Here is a 13,386-nt window from a genome sequence, read left to right as displayed (position 1 = left end):
ATATTTCTCATTTTTATTTCCTACCCAGCAGGTTGGACCGAAGACCGTGCATCAGTGACGGGGGCAAAACCTCAGCCCTGGGAGCGAAGGACACGAGAGACCTCAGCGAAAGACAAGAAGACACAGATCATCCATGATTTTGTTGGGGGAAGTCTGGCCATTGACACTCTGCCAGAGAACGAGACTCAGATCGTGGTGAGTGTCACACAAGAAACAATGTACAATCGGATGTTTTGAAAGGACAGAACAGCTTCTGGGTCAAGTGGGCTCTTTCTAAAGTCACGTGTGGATGATCTGGGCCAGGGAGCAGCAACAGTCAGTCTATGTGCCAAATCTGGCCCACAGCGTGCTACCACCACTGGCCCTTCCTCACTTGCACTCTCTCTCGCTCTCCATTTCTTTAAAATTGCTTGGTGGGAAGGAGACAGAAGGACCAGCTATGCCACAGCAAAAGGCATAGTTTTTAACATAATCTGTGTTGGATTCTCTGGACTTGGTACTGCCAGGGAACCACGGAAAAATAGCAGAGTGCTCAAAGGGTTTAACTCAGCAGAGCTGGGGGTAGGTGTGGCAACAGACTTACAAAGTCACACGGAGTCAGCAGTCAGTTCTAAAGCTAATAAGCAACTTTTATTAAAGGAAATACATGCTTGAGAGTGCGGGTAAGAGACAGATATAGATTACCTATTCTAACTAACTAGATGGTGTTGGAGGTTGGACATGCAAGGTGGAGATCAAGCATCTTCTTTGTGTGTGTGTGCCAGAGAGAAGAGAATGAGAGAGCGGAAGCACAGGAAATTGCCCTAATTAGAGTAGCATTTTGCTTCAAAGGAAAGGATCAGATAGCAGGAAGGAAAGGATGCTCTCTGTGTTGGGCCTCTCTATCTGCCTAAACTCTTTGGTGCCAACTTCTCAAGTTTGAGACAGGAGACAGAGCAAAGTCCTCCACTTCTAACAATCTGCATGTATTGCTAAATAATGATGGAAAGTAGATCAGGGATCTTTTTGTGATGGTACTCTGGGTGCTGGCACTTTTTAAGGGGCTCTCCTAAGTCCTGATCCTTGTGCACCAGCTCACCCCACTCAGCTAGAGAAATAGGGAGTGGACCCTCAGGAACAGCCTAGTGGGTGTCTGCAGAGGGAGGGGAGTTGGTGGAAATCAGCTCAGCCTTCTATAGGAGTTCTGCCATCTCTTTAAACGAAAGGTAGATTAGAGCCAAAGATAGCGTGCTGCTGAAATCACCTTCTACATTATATCTACACAAGGAAAAAGGCTCGTTGTAGAAATAAATTTTTCACAGTGGCTGATAACACAGCAGTGAACCCCCTAGTGCTCCACAAGGTGGCTTTACAACTGCTTGTCAGTTTAAAAAAAAAAGTCTGGTCAGTTTCAACATCAGTTTCCCCTTTTGCCTGTGTTCCTTTCATTCCTTTCATTCAACACTAAAATGCATGCATAAAACCTGAGCCACAAGGATTTAAATGGAAGGCACTTGCTGGATGCTACTGCGCTGCTGCAATGGGGCAATTGTGCAATTAAAAAAAAACTTTAGACGTCACCCTCAACATGTCACATTCCACCTTGATTTAGAAAAGTGCTTTTTTAAAACTGTAGCTGTAAACACACTGGAAGAAAAAGAATGGTGCGTAAGGTGGGCACAGAATCCGAAGTCAAGATTAAAGGCTTACTGCTCTAAAAATCTGCAGATGTGCGTGTGTAATGGGCCTGTGTCCAAACAACTGTTCTTTTTGTATTTAATTTTGTACCATCTTGTTGTGACCTTGCTGTCTTGGTACTGATCTTTTTTTATTTTCTAGCATGCACAGGCATCCTCCTCCCAGGACTGCAGTTTGGATTTTAATGTCCCCGGTGACTTTAGGCAATTGTAATTTGCCTAAATTCTACAATTTGTCTATGATGAATGGGGGTACAGGTGCAAAACAGCAAGACTTTTGTCTGGACTCATTCCCGGAAAGTTTGCCCCTCTTTAACATGCTACTAAGTTGAGGGAAACAGAAGTCTGAAGGAGTGTGCTTGATTATAGGGGAGAATTCTGTGACTGGAGCAGATCAATGGCCCATTGTTTATGTGCTCTGGAATCAGAACGTGAGTCGCGTCTAAGATGAAAGGGGAACGAATTTTAATGAATCAAAATCAATACAGGGGGAAATGTGCTGCACACTTTAATAGTGTGACGGCGGCAGCTGTAGCTGAAAAGTTTTGATGCTGTAGATGTGGGCTGGATTTGCAGGATTTTAGGGGCCTGCTTGAGGCTCTCTCACTTCATTGCAAGGCATTACTGTTGGATTGGGGAAAATCTGAGGTCCTAAGTGAGAGATGCCAACACAGATGGGAAGTATCACTTATAGACCCAGCATGCATTTGTGGATTGGCAGAGGGACCACAGTTGCCAACTTTGTACCAGCTCTGTAGTATTCAACAGCAGCTCAATCTGCAGGCGTGACATCACATCCAGGTCTTGCCCTGGAAGTCATATCATCATATTGTGCCCCACTCCATGCCTCACCCCCAGAAGCTCATTTGCTAGTTCCTGTAGATCATGTTGCCAAAAAAAGGTATAGTGAAAAGACCTGATATGTTGGAAACCCACAGATAATCTCTTCACACATTATGTAGCAGTATGGTTGCCAGCCTCCAGGTGAGGCCTGGAGATCTCCTAGAATTAGAAATGCTCTCCAGACTGCAGGTTTAATACCTGGATTAAATGGCCACTTTGGAGGTGGACTCTATAGGTTTAGACCCCCCCTCAAACCCCACCCATCCAAGAATCCCCTCCCTCCAGGGATCTTCCAGCCCTATGAGCACACACAGGTTAGATCTGGGGTCCCTAGCCTCTGTCAGACATAACGCAATCACACATGAGCCGCAGGTTCTCCTCAATCATTGTCCGTCCGGTGCCTGATAAGGCTCAGGACCATTGTGTGGATGGAGAAGGGCCATCAGCCTTCCTCCCTGTGCCATTTTCCCAAGCTGACACTGTCCCTGGAATACACATGAGATTCCCCAGCAAGTCTGATAGCTCCTTCCAGGACTGTTTCAGGCTGGGGAAATGGCAAAGTGGTGGAACCTAAATCCCCTTCTCCACATGTGCCATGGTCCTGATCCTAACAGGGCACCAAATCAGCTTGGTACGGACAGGATTCTGCTCGACTGCAGAAGGGGAGGAGGAGGAGATTGGATTCATACCCCGCCCTTCACTACCCAAGGGAGTCTCAGAGCGACTTACCAACTCCTCTCCCTTCCCCTCCCCACAACAGACACCCTGTGAGCAACGTTCCCTCTAAGCTGTGGAGTCCTGTGAATAAGAACCCTACTTTGTGAGCTACTAGCATTGACGCTGTGAGCGAGCGATTTGGCTGCTGCTTTAACTAGTTGGCTCTGGAGCCATCCCCTCCTGAGCTGAGACAAACGTGTGTGAGCCGGAGGCTAAAAAACTGTGAGCTAGCTAACACTAACTCAGCTTAGAGGGAACCCTGGTGATGATATGTCTGTTGTAGGTGGGGACCCCAAACCTAACTCGCGCAGTTCGTAATGCGTGAAGAGAGCAGCAAGCTCTGTATGTATCCTATACTGTATCCCCAATACATTTGTTGGCTCTCCCCCCCCCTTAAAAACTGACAGGAACAGATTCCATGGCTTTCTTGGTCCGTTTCCATGCCTAAATGCTAATAAAAATTGTCTTTCCTAATGCTTCTACAAAATCTCCTTCCCTATGGTTTAAACTGACTAGAGGTAGAAAAGAGGAGAGAATTTAGTGCTGTGGGCAGTGACACCTCAGGAGGCCTTGGCTGAGGCACGGGTTGTGGGTTCCTAGCAGAACCAAACAGCCGTTGCTGAGACGTCCGAAGAGGCGGAATGCCAAAGTGGGCACAGCCAACTGAAACGAGGCTGTCTTCCAAAACTCAGCAACGGATGTGGGGTTGCCAGGTCTTCCCTGGCCACCGGTGGGAGATGGGGGTTATGGTTGCCAGATCCTGGTTGGGAAGCTCCTGGAGATTTGGGGATGGAGCCTGAAGAGGACAAGGGACCTCAGTGAGCTATAATGCCGTAAAGTCCACCCTCCAAAGTGTCCATTTTCTCCAGAGGAACTGACCTCTGTAGTCCGCAGATGAGCTGTAATTTCAGGGATCCCCAGGTCCCACCGAGAGCCTGGCATCCCTAGCAATGGGTGGTTTTGAGGAGGCTGTGGGTTACCTCCACGAAACAAGGAGAGGAGAGGAGAAAGAAGAGGCACGGACGGCAAAGAGGAGTCCTTGGTCAGCTTGTGGGAGTAGCATTGGTGAGGCCCTGAGTTGTAGAGCTTCTTCAGGGGGAAACCGGGGGCCTCTTCTTTCATTACTAAATTTGACTCTTGCTCTGCACTCGCAGGCTTGATGGGTTCTTGTCTCCTTGGCTTCCTGCTGCAGGCAGTCAGTTCAGACAACACAAAGCAGAGTTTATTTTAACTGTAGTCCATCTGTGAAACTGGGATCCGACCAGCAGAAGATCACCAATTCCTGCCTTGTCAAATCACGGTTACAGCATCACTGATCTTTACCCCGCCTCCCTCTACCCCTGACCCATACCTCAGCCAGCACCCAGCCAAGCCTCATTGCATCGCCGGCTGGCTTTCAGATTTGCCAGTCTCCAGGTTGTGGCTGGAGGTCTCCTGGGATAACAACTGATCTCCAAATGACAGAGATTTACTTTCACAGGAAGTGGTGACAAGCATGGACAGCTTTAAAAAGGAATTAGATAAGCATATGGAGCAGAGGTCCATCAGTGGCTATTAGCCACAAAGTATAGATAGGGAGTCTGGGACAAGTGATGCTCTGCACCTGGTATTTTTGGCCACTGTGTGACAGAGTGTTGGACTGGATGGGCCTTTGGCCTGATCCAACATTGGCGTCTCTTATGTTCTTATGAGATCGGTTCACCTGGAGAAAATGGCTGCCTTGGAAGGTGGACTGAATGGCATTAATACCCAGTCCCCAAAATCCCCAGGTGTTTCCCAACCCAGAGCTGGCAATCCTACTTATGGTCCGCAGCACCACAACAGCAGGGAAGTTTTGGCTACTCTTGACTGCTGACATAGGCTTGCCAACCTCCAGGTGAGGCCCGGAATTCTCCCAGAATTACAACTGACCTCCAGACTACAGAGATTAGTTCCTCTGGAGAAAATAGCATTGAATGGCAGACTCTTCTATGGAATGACATACCCACTGAGCTCCCTTTCCTCCCCAACTCCACCTTCCCCGGGCACTGCCTTCAAATTATCCAGGAATTTCCCAGGTTGAAGTTGGCAACACTATGTACTGAGCAATGCCACACACACACACACACCCACCCCGCTAGTCAGATACATTGCCTGGCTTTTGCATTAACCCTTTCCTTACCTCAAAGGTCAGGACAACAACTTCCTGCTGTAGATTTCAGTGCTCTCCCCCGACACATCAGAACCTGGTTTGAGTTATTTATTTATTTATTTATCATATTCGACTTTTATACTACCCACTCCAAACTAAAATTATATCATACCATGTAAACAAATAAAAATAACTAAGAAGTTCCGTAATAATAAAATTCCACCATTCCATAACAACAGTACAGTTTAAGAACAGATGGTGATCAACAATCCCAGTTGTGCTACTGCCTTCCTGGGGGGAGGGGGGAGAGGGCTGGCCAGATGGACACTATCGCTGTCCTCAGCTAAATGCCTGTTGGAACATCTCTGCCTTGCAAGGCCTGCGGAACTGTAATAAGTCCTGCAGGGCACCGGTGTTATTTGGCAGAGACAGTTCCACCAGGTTGGGGGCAGAGCACTAAAAGCTCTGGCCCTAGTTGAGAACAGCCAGATTTCTCTCTTAACTAACCATAGCTAGTGTTAGGATTGCCAACTCCAGTTTGGGAAAATCACGGGGATTATGGGGCAGGGCCCTGGGAAGGCAGAGACTGGAGAGGAGAAGGAGCTCACCAAGGTTGCAATGAGTCTGCCCTCTGTAGCTTTCTATAGTCTCTGAGATCAGTTGTCATTCCAGGAGAACTCCAGGCCCTGCCTTGAGGTTGGTAATAACTCTACTGTGGCAGTGTAGCTTCAGCTGATCAATTGCCTACAGTTAGTTTAATGAAACCGTGGTTTCTTGTTCCATCTGAACTGACCAACTGTTGCCTTTTGGACAGACATGCCTGCTTTGCCTTCGGTGTTGTCTGTCATTATCCTGTGGTGAAATCCACACAGAACCTTTATCTCACAGGCCTGGATTTGGTTGATGCCCTTTTTGGAGAGACACCCAAGGCTAAACAAGCATGGAATCATTTCTCTCTTCATCTAACCTTCCAACATCAGTTCCTGTTTAGCGATTGTATTAATCAGATTGCTAATAATGTGTGTCTACCTTGCCCCACAGGTAAAATGATGCCTTCTGTGGGATCAGCTTGGTTTATGCAGGTCCTGGTGTCTCATAGGGCTGCCACCCTCCAGGTAGCACCTGGAGATCTCCTGGAATTTCAATTTAACTCCAGACTACAGAGATCAGTTCCCTTGGGAAAAATGGCTGCTCTGAAGGGTGGACTCTTCCCCTCCCCAAACCCCACCCACCCTGCTGCGGTCCCTCCCCTCCCCAAACCCCACCCTCCCCTGGCTGTACCCCCCCAAATCTCCAGGTCTTTCCCAAGCCAAAGCTGGCAACCCTCACAGCACAGCACTCTTCATCAGTCCTGCAGAAGAATTATGTAGAAACTGAAAACTTCCATGTCCTTGCACTTCTAAAACGAACAAGGTTCTTGTAGCCTACTTTGTAGTTCCGATATTTCAAGCAATACAGCAACCCCCCCTGTCTCTGGAACTTGGTGAAGGACTCAGATTTAAGGAAGAACTCAGAGGGGGAGGGGTGGGGGAAACACAGTGAAAAACAAATTTCAGCAAGTACCAAAAGGAGACTATGAAACTTTATTTCCTTCTCACAGAACAAACTTGTTTCAGGATCACTTTTTTCCCTTCTCCTTTCCCCTCTTGCTTGTTTTCTTTCTCTCCTCTTAATTTCTGCTGTAACCAAGTCAAGGTGGCAGATTGGGACATAATCGCGATCCAGGGATGAGGTAATGCTGAAGGGGGAGCAAGCAGCCAAGTCCACCCATCTCTGGCATTCGCTGTGTTAATGTATTTTCCCCCCCCCCCCCCATTTTATTGAGAACACATTGGAAGCCGCTAGCTTGTCTTTTTGCAAATGAGAAAACGGGATAGCTGGAGCGACGGCTCTGCAGCTAGCCTTTTTGCAACTTGCCGTTGCCTCTCGGTTTACCTCCGGCAGCAAATCTCGGTCCTGCACATGTAGCCGGACTTATCCCTGGACACTGTGTGAGCCAAACCTCCCAGGTCTTAGCCCAGAATCTGTTTTCTTCAGCGGCAGTGCTCAGCTTTGAACAGACCAAGTCCTATTAAAGTTGAAAGAGTGCCTCTGAGCCTGTGCAGAGTACCTTCATGCACCTAGAACGTAGTTGCATGAAGTCCCCAAACAGTCAAGAAGGAGGGGCACTGCCTGTCATCAAGCTAACAGGTACATCCCAGCCAACATCGGTAAGAGACAGGGAATGTTATCAAAATCTGGGCACCACTCAAGTCTACAGGCCGTAGGACCAGAGGGAAGAAAGATCTGGAAGATCAGCATGCTTATTTTATTGATAGCCCATAAGGACCCAAAGCGGCTTATTGCATTCTTCTCCTCTCCTCTCTTGTCACAACGACCACCCTGCGAGGTATGCTATTCCATTGCAGAGGGAGGATTCAAACCCTTTTGCCCCCACCCCCCGGATCCCAGTCTGACACTCTTAACTGCTATACTCCATCATCTGTCTAGCTTGATGGCTCTCTTTAATGGCAGCAGAGGCACAGTGAGAGCTGACAGGATGATCAGAATCAAGTTGGAGAAACGGAATATTCTGCTTAGGGCTGACAATGAATCCAAGGACTTTGCCACAAGCGTAGACTTGCCAGCTCCGGCTTGGGAAATACCTGGAGATTTGGGGGGGGGATGGAGCCTGAGGAAGGTGGTGTTTGGGGAGCGGAGGGACTTCAGTGGGGCATAATGCCATAGAAGCCACCTTCCAAAGCAGCCATTTTCTCCAGGTGAACTGATCTTTGTCACCTGGAGATCAGTTGTAATACTGGGGGATCTCCAGCCACCACCTGGAGGTTGGCAACCCTACATGAGCATGAGCATCAAAAACTGAGCACCATACAAAAGGCATTTGTGCAGCAAAGAACAGGCCAGAAATAGAGCAAGATAGAGAGGGAATGAAGCCTGTCTCAGGTTCAGGGTTGTCAGCTCTGGGATGGGAAATACATGGAGATTTTGGAGGGGGGTGGAGCCTGGAACCTCATCAGGGTACAATACCATAGAGCAGGGGTGTCAAGCATATGGTTTGTGGGCTGGAACTTGTCCATCCAGGGCTCTTATCTGGCCCGTGAGCACCTGGTCATTACCTTTATTGCCAGATGACAGAAGCTGTGCATTATGTCCCTGTATACTGTCCCAGTGCTAATGTGTAACGGGCGGTGGAAGTGGGAGGCTGGGCATCAGGGAAGTACTTTAAGGAAACTTTAAGTACTTTAAGGAAATCAGTGTTAATGTTTTAAGCATGTTTGTATTTGGAGTAAAAAAAGAATATCATTCATTGGGTTTGCCTGTGTCCTTTATAAAAATTTATATCTCCTGCAGGGCTCTTTTTGTAGCAGGAACTCCTTTGCATATTAGGCCACACCCCTAATGTAGCCAATCCTCCAAGAACTTACAGAGCTCTTCTTACAGGAGCTACTGTAAGCTCTTGTAGGATTGGCTACATTAGGGGTGTGTCACTTAATATGCAAATGAGTACCTGCTACAAAAAGAGCCCTGTAAAAACATTCCATTTGATGGGACACATGGCCTGGCCTGACAAAGTGACATTCATAGCAGATGAGTGACACCTCTGCTAGAGTCCACCCTCCAGAGCAGCCATTTTCTCCAGGGTAACTGATCTTGGCCATCTGGAGATCAATTGCAATAGCGGGAGATCTTCAGGTGTTCCACCTGGAGGCTGGCAGCCCTACTCATGTTCCCTTGAAAGCCAGAAAACTTCTCTGCCGGCATGCAAATTTGAGTTTCGGGGCTAGTCTTCCAAGTTGTTCATAAACTCCAGTCTCTTTTCATTTATGAATTAAGTACTGTGGAACCACAGGCTTCAAGGAAGCAATTGTTTTGGCTAGCAATAGGAGAGGGATTAATTCCCCCCCCCCCAATGAACTTGTCTCCCAGCCTTGTTGACAAATCCTTTGTGGAAAAAGATCACTGGGTCAGCACCTCCAGCTTAGCTCATTTGTCCTAAAACACCAGTGGGGCAAATCCTGAATTAACACTCTTTTCAACAAAACTAGAACCTTGGCTCATCAACAAGGTAAAAGAGGCAGCCAACCCCTGAAGCCCTGTATTGGAGGCCAGATCCTGCCTTCGACATTGCTGTGAAATCCACCCGGTTTTGACGGCGTTCCAAGAATTAAAATTTGGCTAGCACGGAGCTTGAATGGTGTCAGGTCCTTTGGTCTGTTTTCAAAGTCAAAAAGGTCTCAGCCCTGTATTCCAAAACAGAGTTACACCCTTCTGACCCCCAATGACTTCAACAGGAGGTGTAATTCAGTTTAGGATTGCCTATGGGTGACCAAAGGTTTGACTTGAAGACACAAAAAGCCCAATGTAGAAAAAAAAGAATATGTGACTGATAGGAAACACAACAGAGGTTTAGAAGATCTAAAGAGAATTCCGGAGGGGACAGCAAATTTTGTTGTGGCAAGCACAACAAAGTGACAACTTAAGTGACAACTTAAAGATGAACAGACTTATTGCTGTATAAGTGAGCCAGAACATCTGCCAAAGCAGACTCCAGCTTGCAAAGCTTCACGCTACAATATTTCGGATATTTGTATGCTGTTTTCTCTGTGCTGTTGTTGAACTCTTTGTTATTATTGGAGGGAATAAATAGAGAAAAAAAATATTTTCCTTACAAAGTTAAAAAAAAACCCTCTTGAGTCCAGCTGCTGAAATTTATAAGCAGCAAGTGAGCTGTAGAAATGAAAACATAACAGAGACTTTCTAAAAAATTAAGTGTAATTAACCCGTGAAATTAAATTCCACAGAAAGCTGAGACAGGCTGCAAGCATCAACTGGTTTAACAAGGATGAAGTAAATACTTGGAGGAGAGGTTTGCCAGCAGCTAATAGTTACGACAGCCAGAAGCGTGAGTTTGGGGATGAGATAGCTCTGTTTGCTAGATGCTGGAAAACTGACAGACAAGTTCTTGTACACTGTCCCCAGGGTGTTTGAATCGAGGTTAGAAGATGGGATGCTGAGCTACTAGGCTGCTGGTATGAGCTGGTATGGTGATGTTCAGCGGAGGACTGAGGCATCAACCATTTTGGTGTAGTGGTTAAGAGTGGCGGACTCTAATCTGGAGAACCGGGTTTGATTCCCCACGCCTCCACATGCAGCCAGCTGGGTGACCTTGGATCAGTCACAGTTCTCTCAGAGCTGTCTCAGCCCCACCTACCTCACAGGGTGTCTGTTGTGGGGAGAGGAATGGAAGGAGATTGTAAGCTGCTCTGAGACTGCGAGTTAAGGGCGGGGTATAAATCCAAGTCTTCTTAGTTATTTATATCTCACTTCTAGGGTTGCCAGCTCTGGGTTGGGAAATACCTGGAGATTTTAAGGGTGGAGTCTGAGGAGGGCGGGGTTTGGGGAGGGGAGGGACTTCAGTGAGGTATAACGCCATCAAGCTCACCTTCCAAAGCGGCCATTTTCTCCAGGTGAACTGATCTCTGTCACCTGGAGACCAGTTGTAATTGCTACCACCTGGGGGTTATATATCAAAAAGAGAGCTCAAGGGAGGGGATTGTATCAATATAGAAACACTCCGTGAATAATTTACGAACAAAAGCAGAAAGACTGTATTGTACAAATCCAGTCAAACAGTATAAATTCTTATCAAGTTCAACAAACACCCTTATATATTTTCTTAAAGAGCTAGGATCAAAAAGTACTTAATACAAAGGAAAAACTCAGAATAAAGTCCACCAATCCTATGTATAAACAGTTTCATGAGAAAAAAGTTCCACATCTGTAGGAGTAGCAACTATGCACAGCTGGCTTCACTTCCGCGTTCACTTTTCGCTTCTTCAGATAGCTGGTACTCTTGGCTGTGGAACTGAAAATATATTTCTATGTCATATCCACTATTTATAACATATTTACTACATCCCCAGTTGCCAAAACATACATACTTACTGAAATGCAAACGTAACAAATCTCCTTAAACCAGTTTTCCAAATCAAATCACCCAACTGACATGTTTTCTTTCTTCCAAACAGGCTTCTACAAGAATAGTAGTGGTTAGTACGCAACATTCATCATTAAGTATGTAATGGCAGTATTCTGAAACCACTTACATCAGTACACACTATCCTATTTTACATTTTTACTTCTAGAACAATTTTTTTTAATGAAACTGGTGGGTAAACTAAAGGAAGGGAAACTAACCTGAAAGAACATACTTACAAGCACTTTACAGAATTTTACAAGAAACAACTTAAATCAAAGTCAGTGTTCAAACCATTGGGGATCCAAGTGTTTAATTTAAAGATCCACCTGTGTTCCTGGTGAAGTAATTCCTTTGTAGCCAATGGACATTTTGAGTCTGCAACAAAGAGCACACCACATCTAAACTGATCTTCTTTATGGTTTTTAGAGACAAAATGCTCTGTGAGTAGGGCTTTCTTTGTTTGCCGTTTATTTCTTGTGATGTGTTCCATAATTCTTAGTTTCAAAGGTCTGGTGATACTTCCAATGTATAACTTTGGACAATCACACTAAATAAAATACACGACAAAGGCACTTTTGCAGGTAGAACTCGCATTGCTATAAACAGTTATGCCATTTACAATCTTTCTGCTTTTGTTCGTAAATTATTCACAGAGTGTTTATATATTGATACAACCACCTGGGGGTTGGCAACCCTACCCAATTTCCTTCACTCATGGGATTTAAGACTATGTCCATATGATTTCCAGGAAGTCTTTGCCCCATCCCCAGACAGTACTCACATCCAAACAAGCATCAGTTCGGCAAGGTTGCTACTATCACATGCCTTCCATCCATGTCCTGAGACCCTGCTATTGCATGACCTCTTGTCTGGGGAATGGAATCTACCAGGGAGCGGAGACTTGAAGCAAGAGTGGGGGATCTGTCAGTCTGGGACAACTGTTTATTCTACCCTCCTCATGCCTTTACACATCGGGAAAGGAATGTATGTACACAGTTGAAAGGGCCAATTTCACACAATATGGAGTACACAGCCTGGGCTTGGTGTCCCCACTCTGTGTAACAGTCAGATGTGAGTTGCAGGTTCTTCTCGATTCCTGTGTGCAAGGTGCTCAGCCTGGATGAGAACCGTGGTCACGTAGAGAAGGGGCTTCATTGGTGAAACCCCTATGTAGTCCAGGAAACCCGGGTTTCCCCAGTGGTCCCCATATTACCCCCAGGGCCAGTTCAAGTTGCAGAAATATGCAATGGGTTCTGAAGCCCCTTCACCACATCCACGTGTCTTGCGATCCTGATCCAGATCAGGCACCATGATTTCAAGAACTTAGGTGAACCTACAGCTCACGGATGATAACAACACAGGATGGAGACCTCAGACCCAATCTGTGTACATTGTCGTCATGACCCTAGGCCTATAGCAGTGTGGTGTATAGGCTCTAGGGAGGCCTAGTGGCACTAGGGAAGCCTGTACTAGAGTAGCTACCAGGCCTACATTTCCCAGGCCTCCTTTGGGACCCTGTAGGCTTGCCAAGTCCCCCCGGGGGCGGGGAAACCCCTGACCGAGAGGCCTGTTACGTGCCGCCGGCGGATTGGGCCCCAGGGGGAACCCTACCCCCAAAGCACGCAACGTGCCCGGCGTCAGCACGTCACCCGGAAGTAACGCAGTCGCGTCGGGCGCGTTGGGGGCAGGGCCGCCGTCATTGCATGAACTCCTGGAGCAGTGCTGGACTCCCCCGCTATACCTACGGTAAGGACTTGGCAACCCTAGGACCCTGTGACTGGTTAGCAGGGGATTTGGAGGAAAAATTTACACCGGTAGAGGAGTCGAGGGTGGTGCCTGGGAAGAAGGAATAAAAGGCCTTGCCCAAAAGAGGAGGGTGTTCACTCTTAGGGAGCAGAGATGGGGAGAAGGTGCTGCAGACAGTAGGGTTGCCAAGTTCTTTTTCTTCCGCGGCGGGGGGGTCCCGGATGGCGTCTTGAGCGCGCACACGCCGCATGCACGTCAGCCAGAGGTGACGTGATGACGCCGGGCACGCTGGG

General features: G+C 47.1%; 1 protein-coding gene across 1 annotated transcript in view; it reads left to right on the top strand.

Annotated features, from left to right (window-relative positions):
- The window catches only part of PLXDC1 (plexin domain containing 1), a 93,240-nt gene that overhangs the window by 25,883 nt on the left and 53,971 nt on the right, over positions 1–13,386 (top strand). The window contains exon 2 of the mRNA XM_015408516.1: positions 29–195. Within this exon, the coding sequence (XP_015264002.1) occupies positions 29–195 (167 nt within the window). The remainder of the gene's footprint in view (positions 1–28; positions 196–13,386) is intronic.

This window comes from Gekko japonicus, unplaced genomic scaffold (assembly GCF_001447785.1).
Source record: "Gekko japonicus isolate JY-2015 unplaced genomic scaffold, Gekko_japonicus_V1.1 scaffold1039, whole genome shotgun sequence".
NCBI classification, from domain to species: Eukaryota; Metazoa; Chordata; class Lepidosauria; order Squamata; family Gekkonidae; genus Gekko; species Gekko japonicus.
This window is presented reverse-complemented; position numbering and strand designations above follow the sequence as displayed.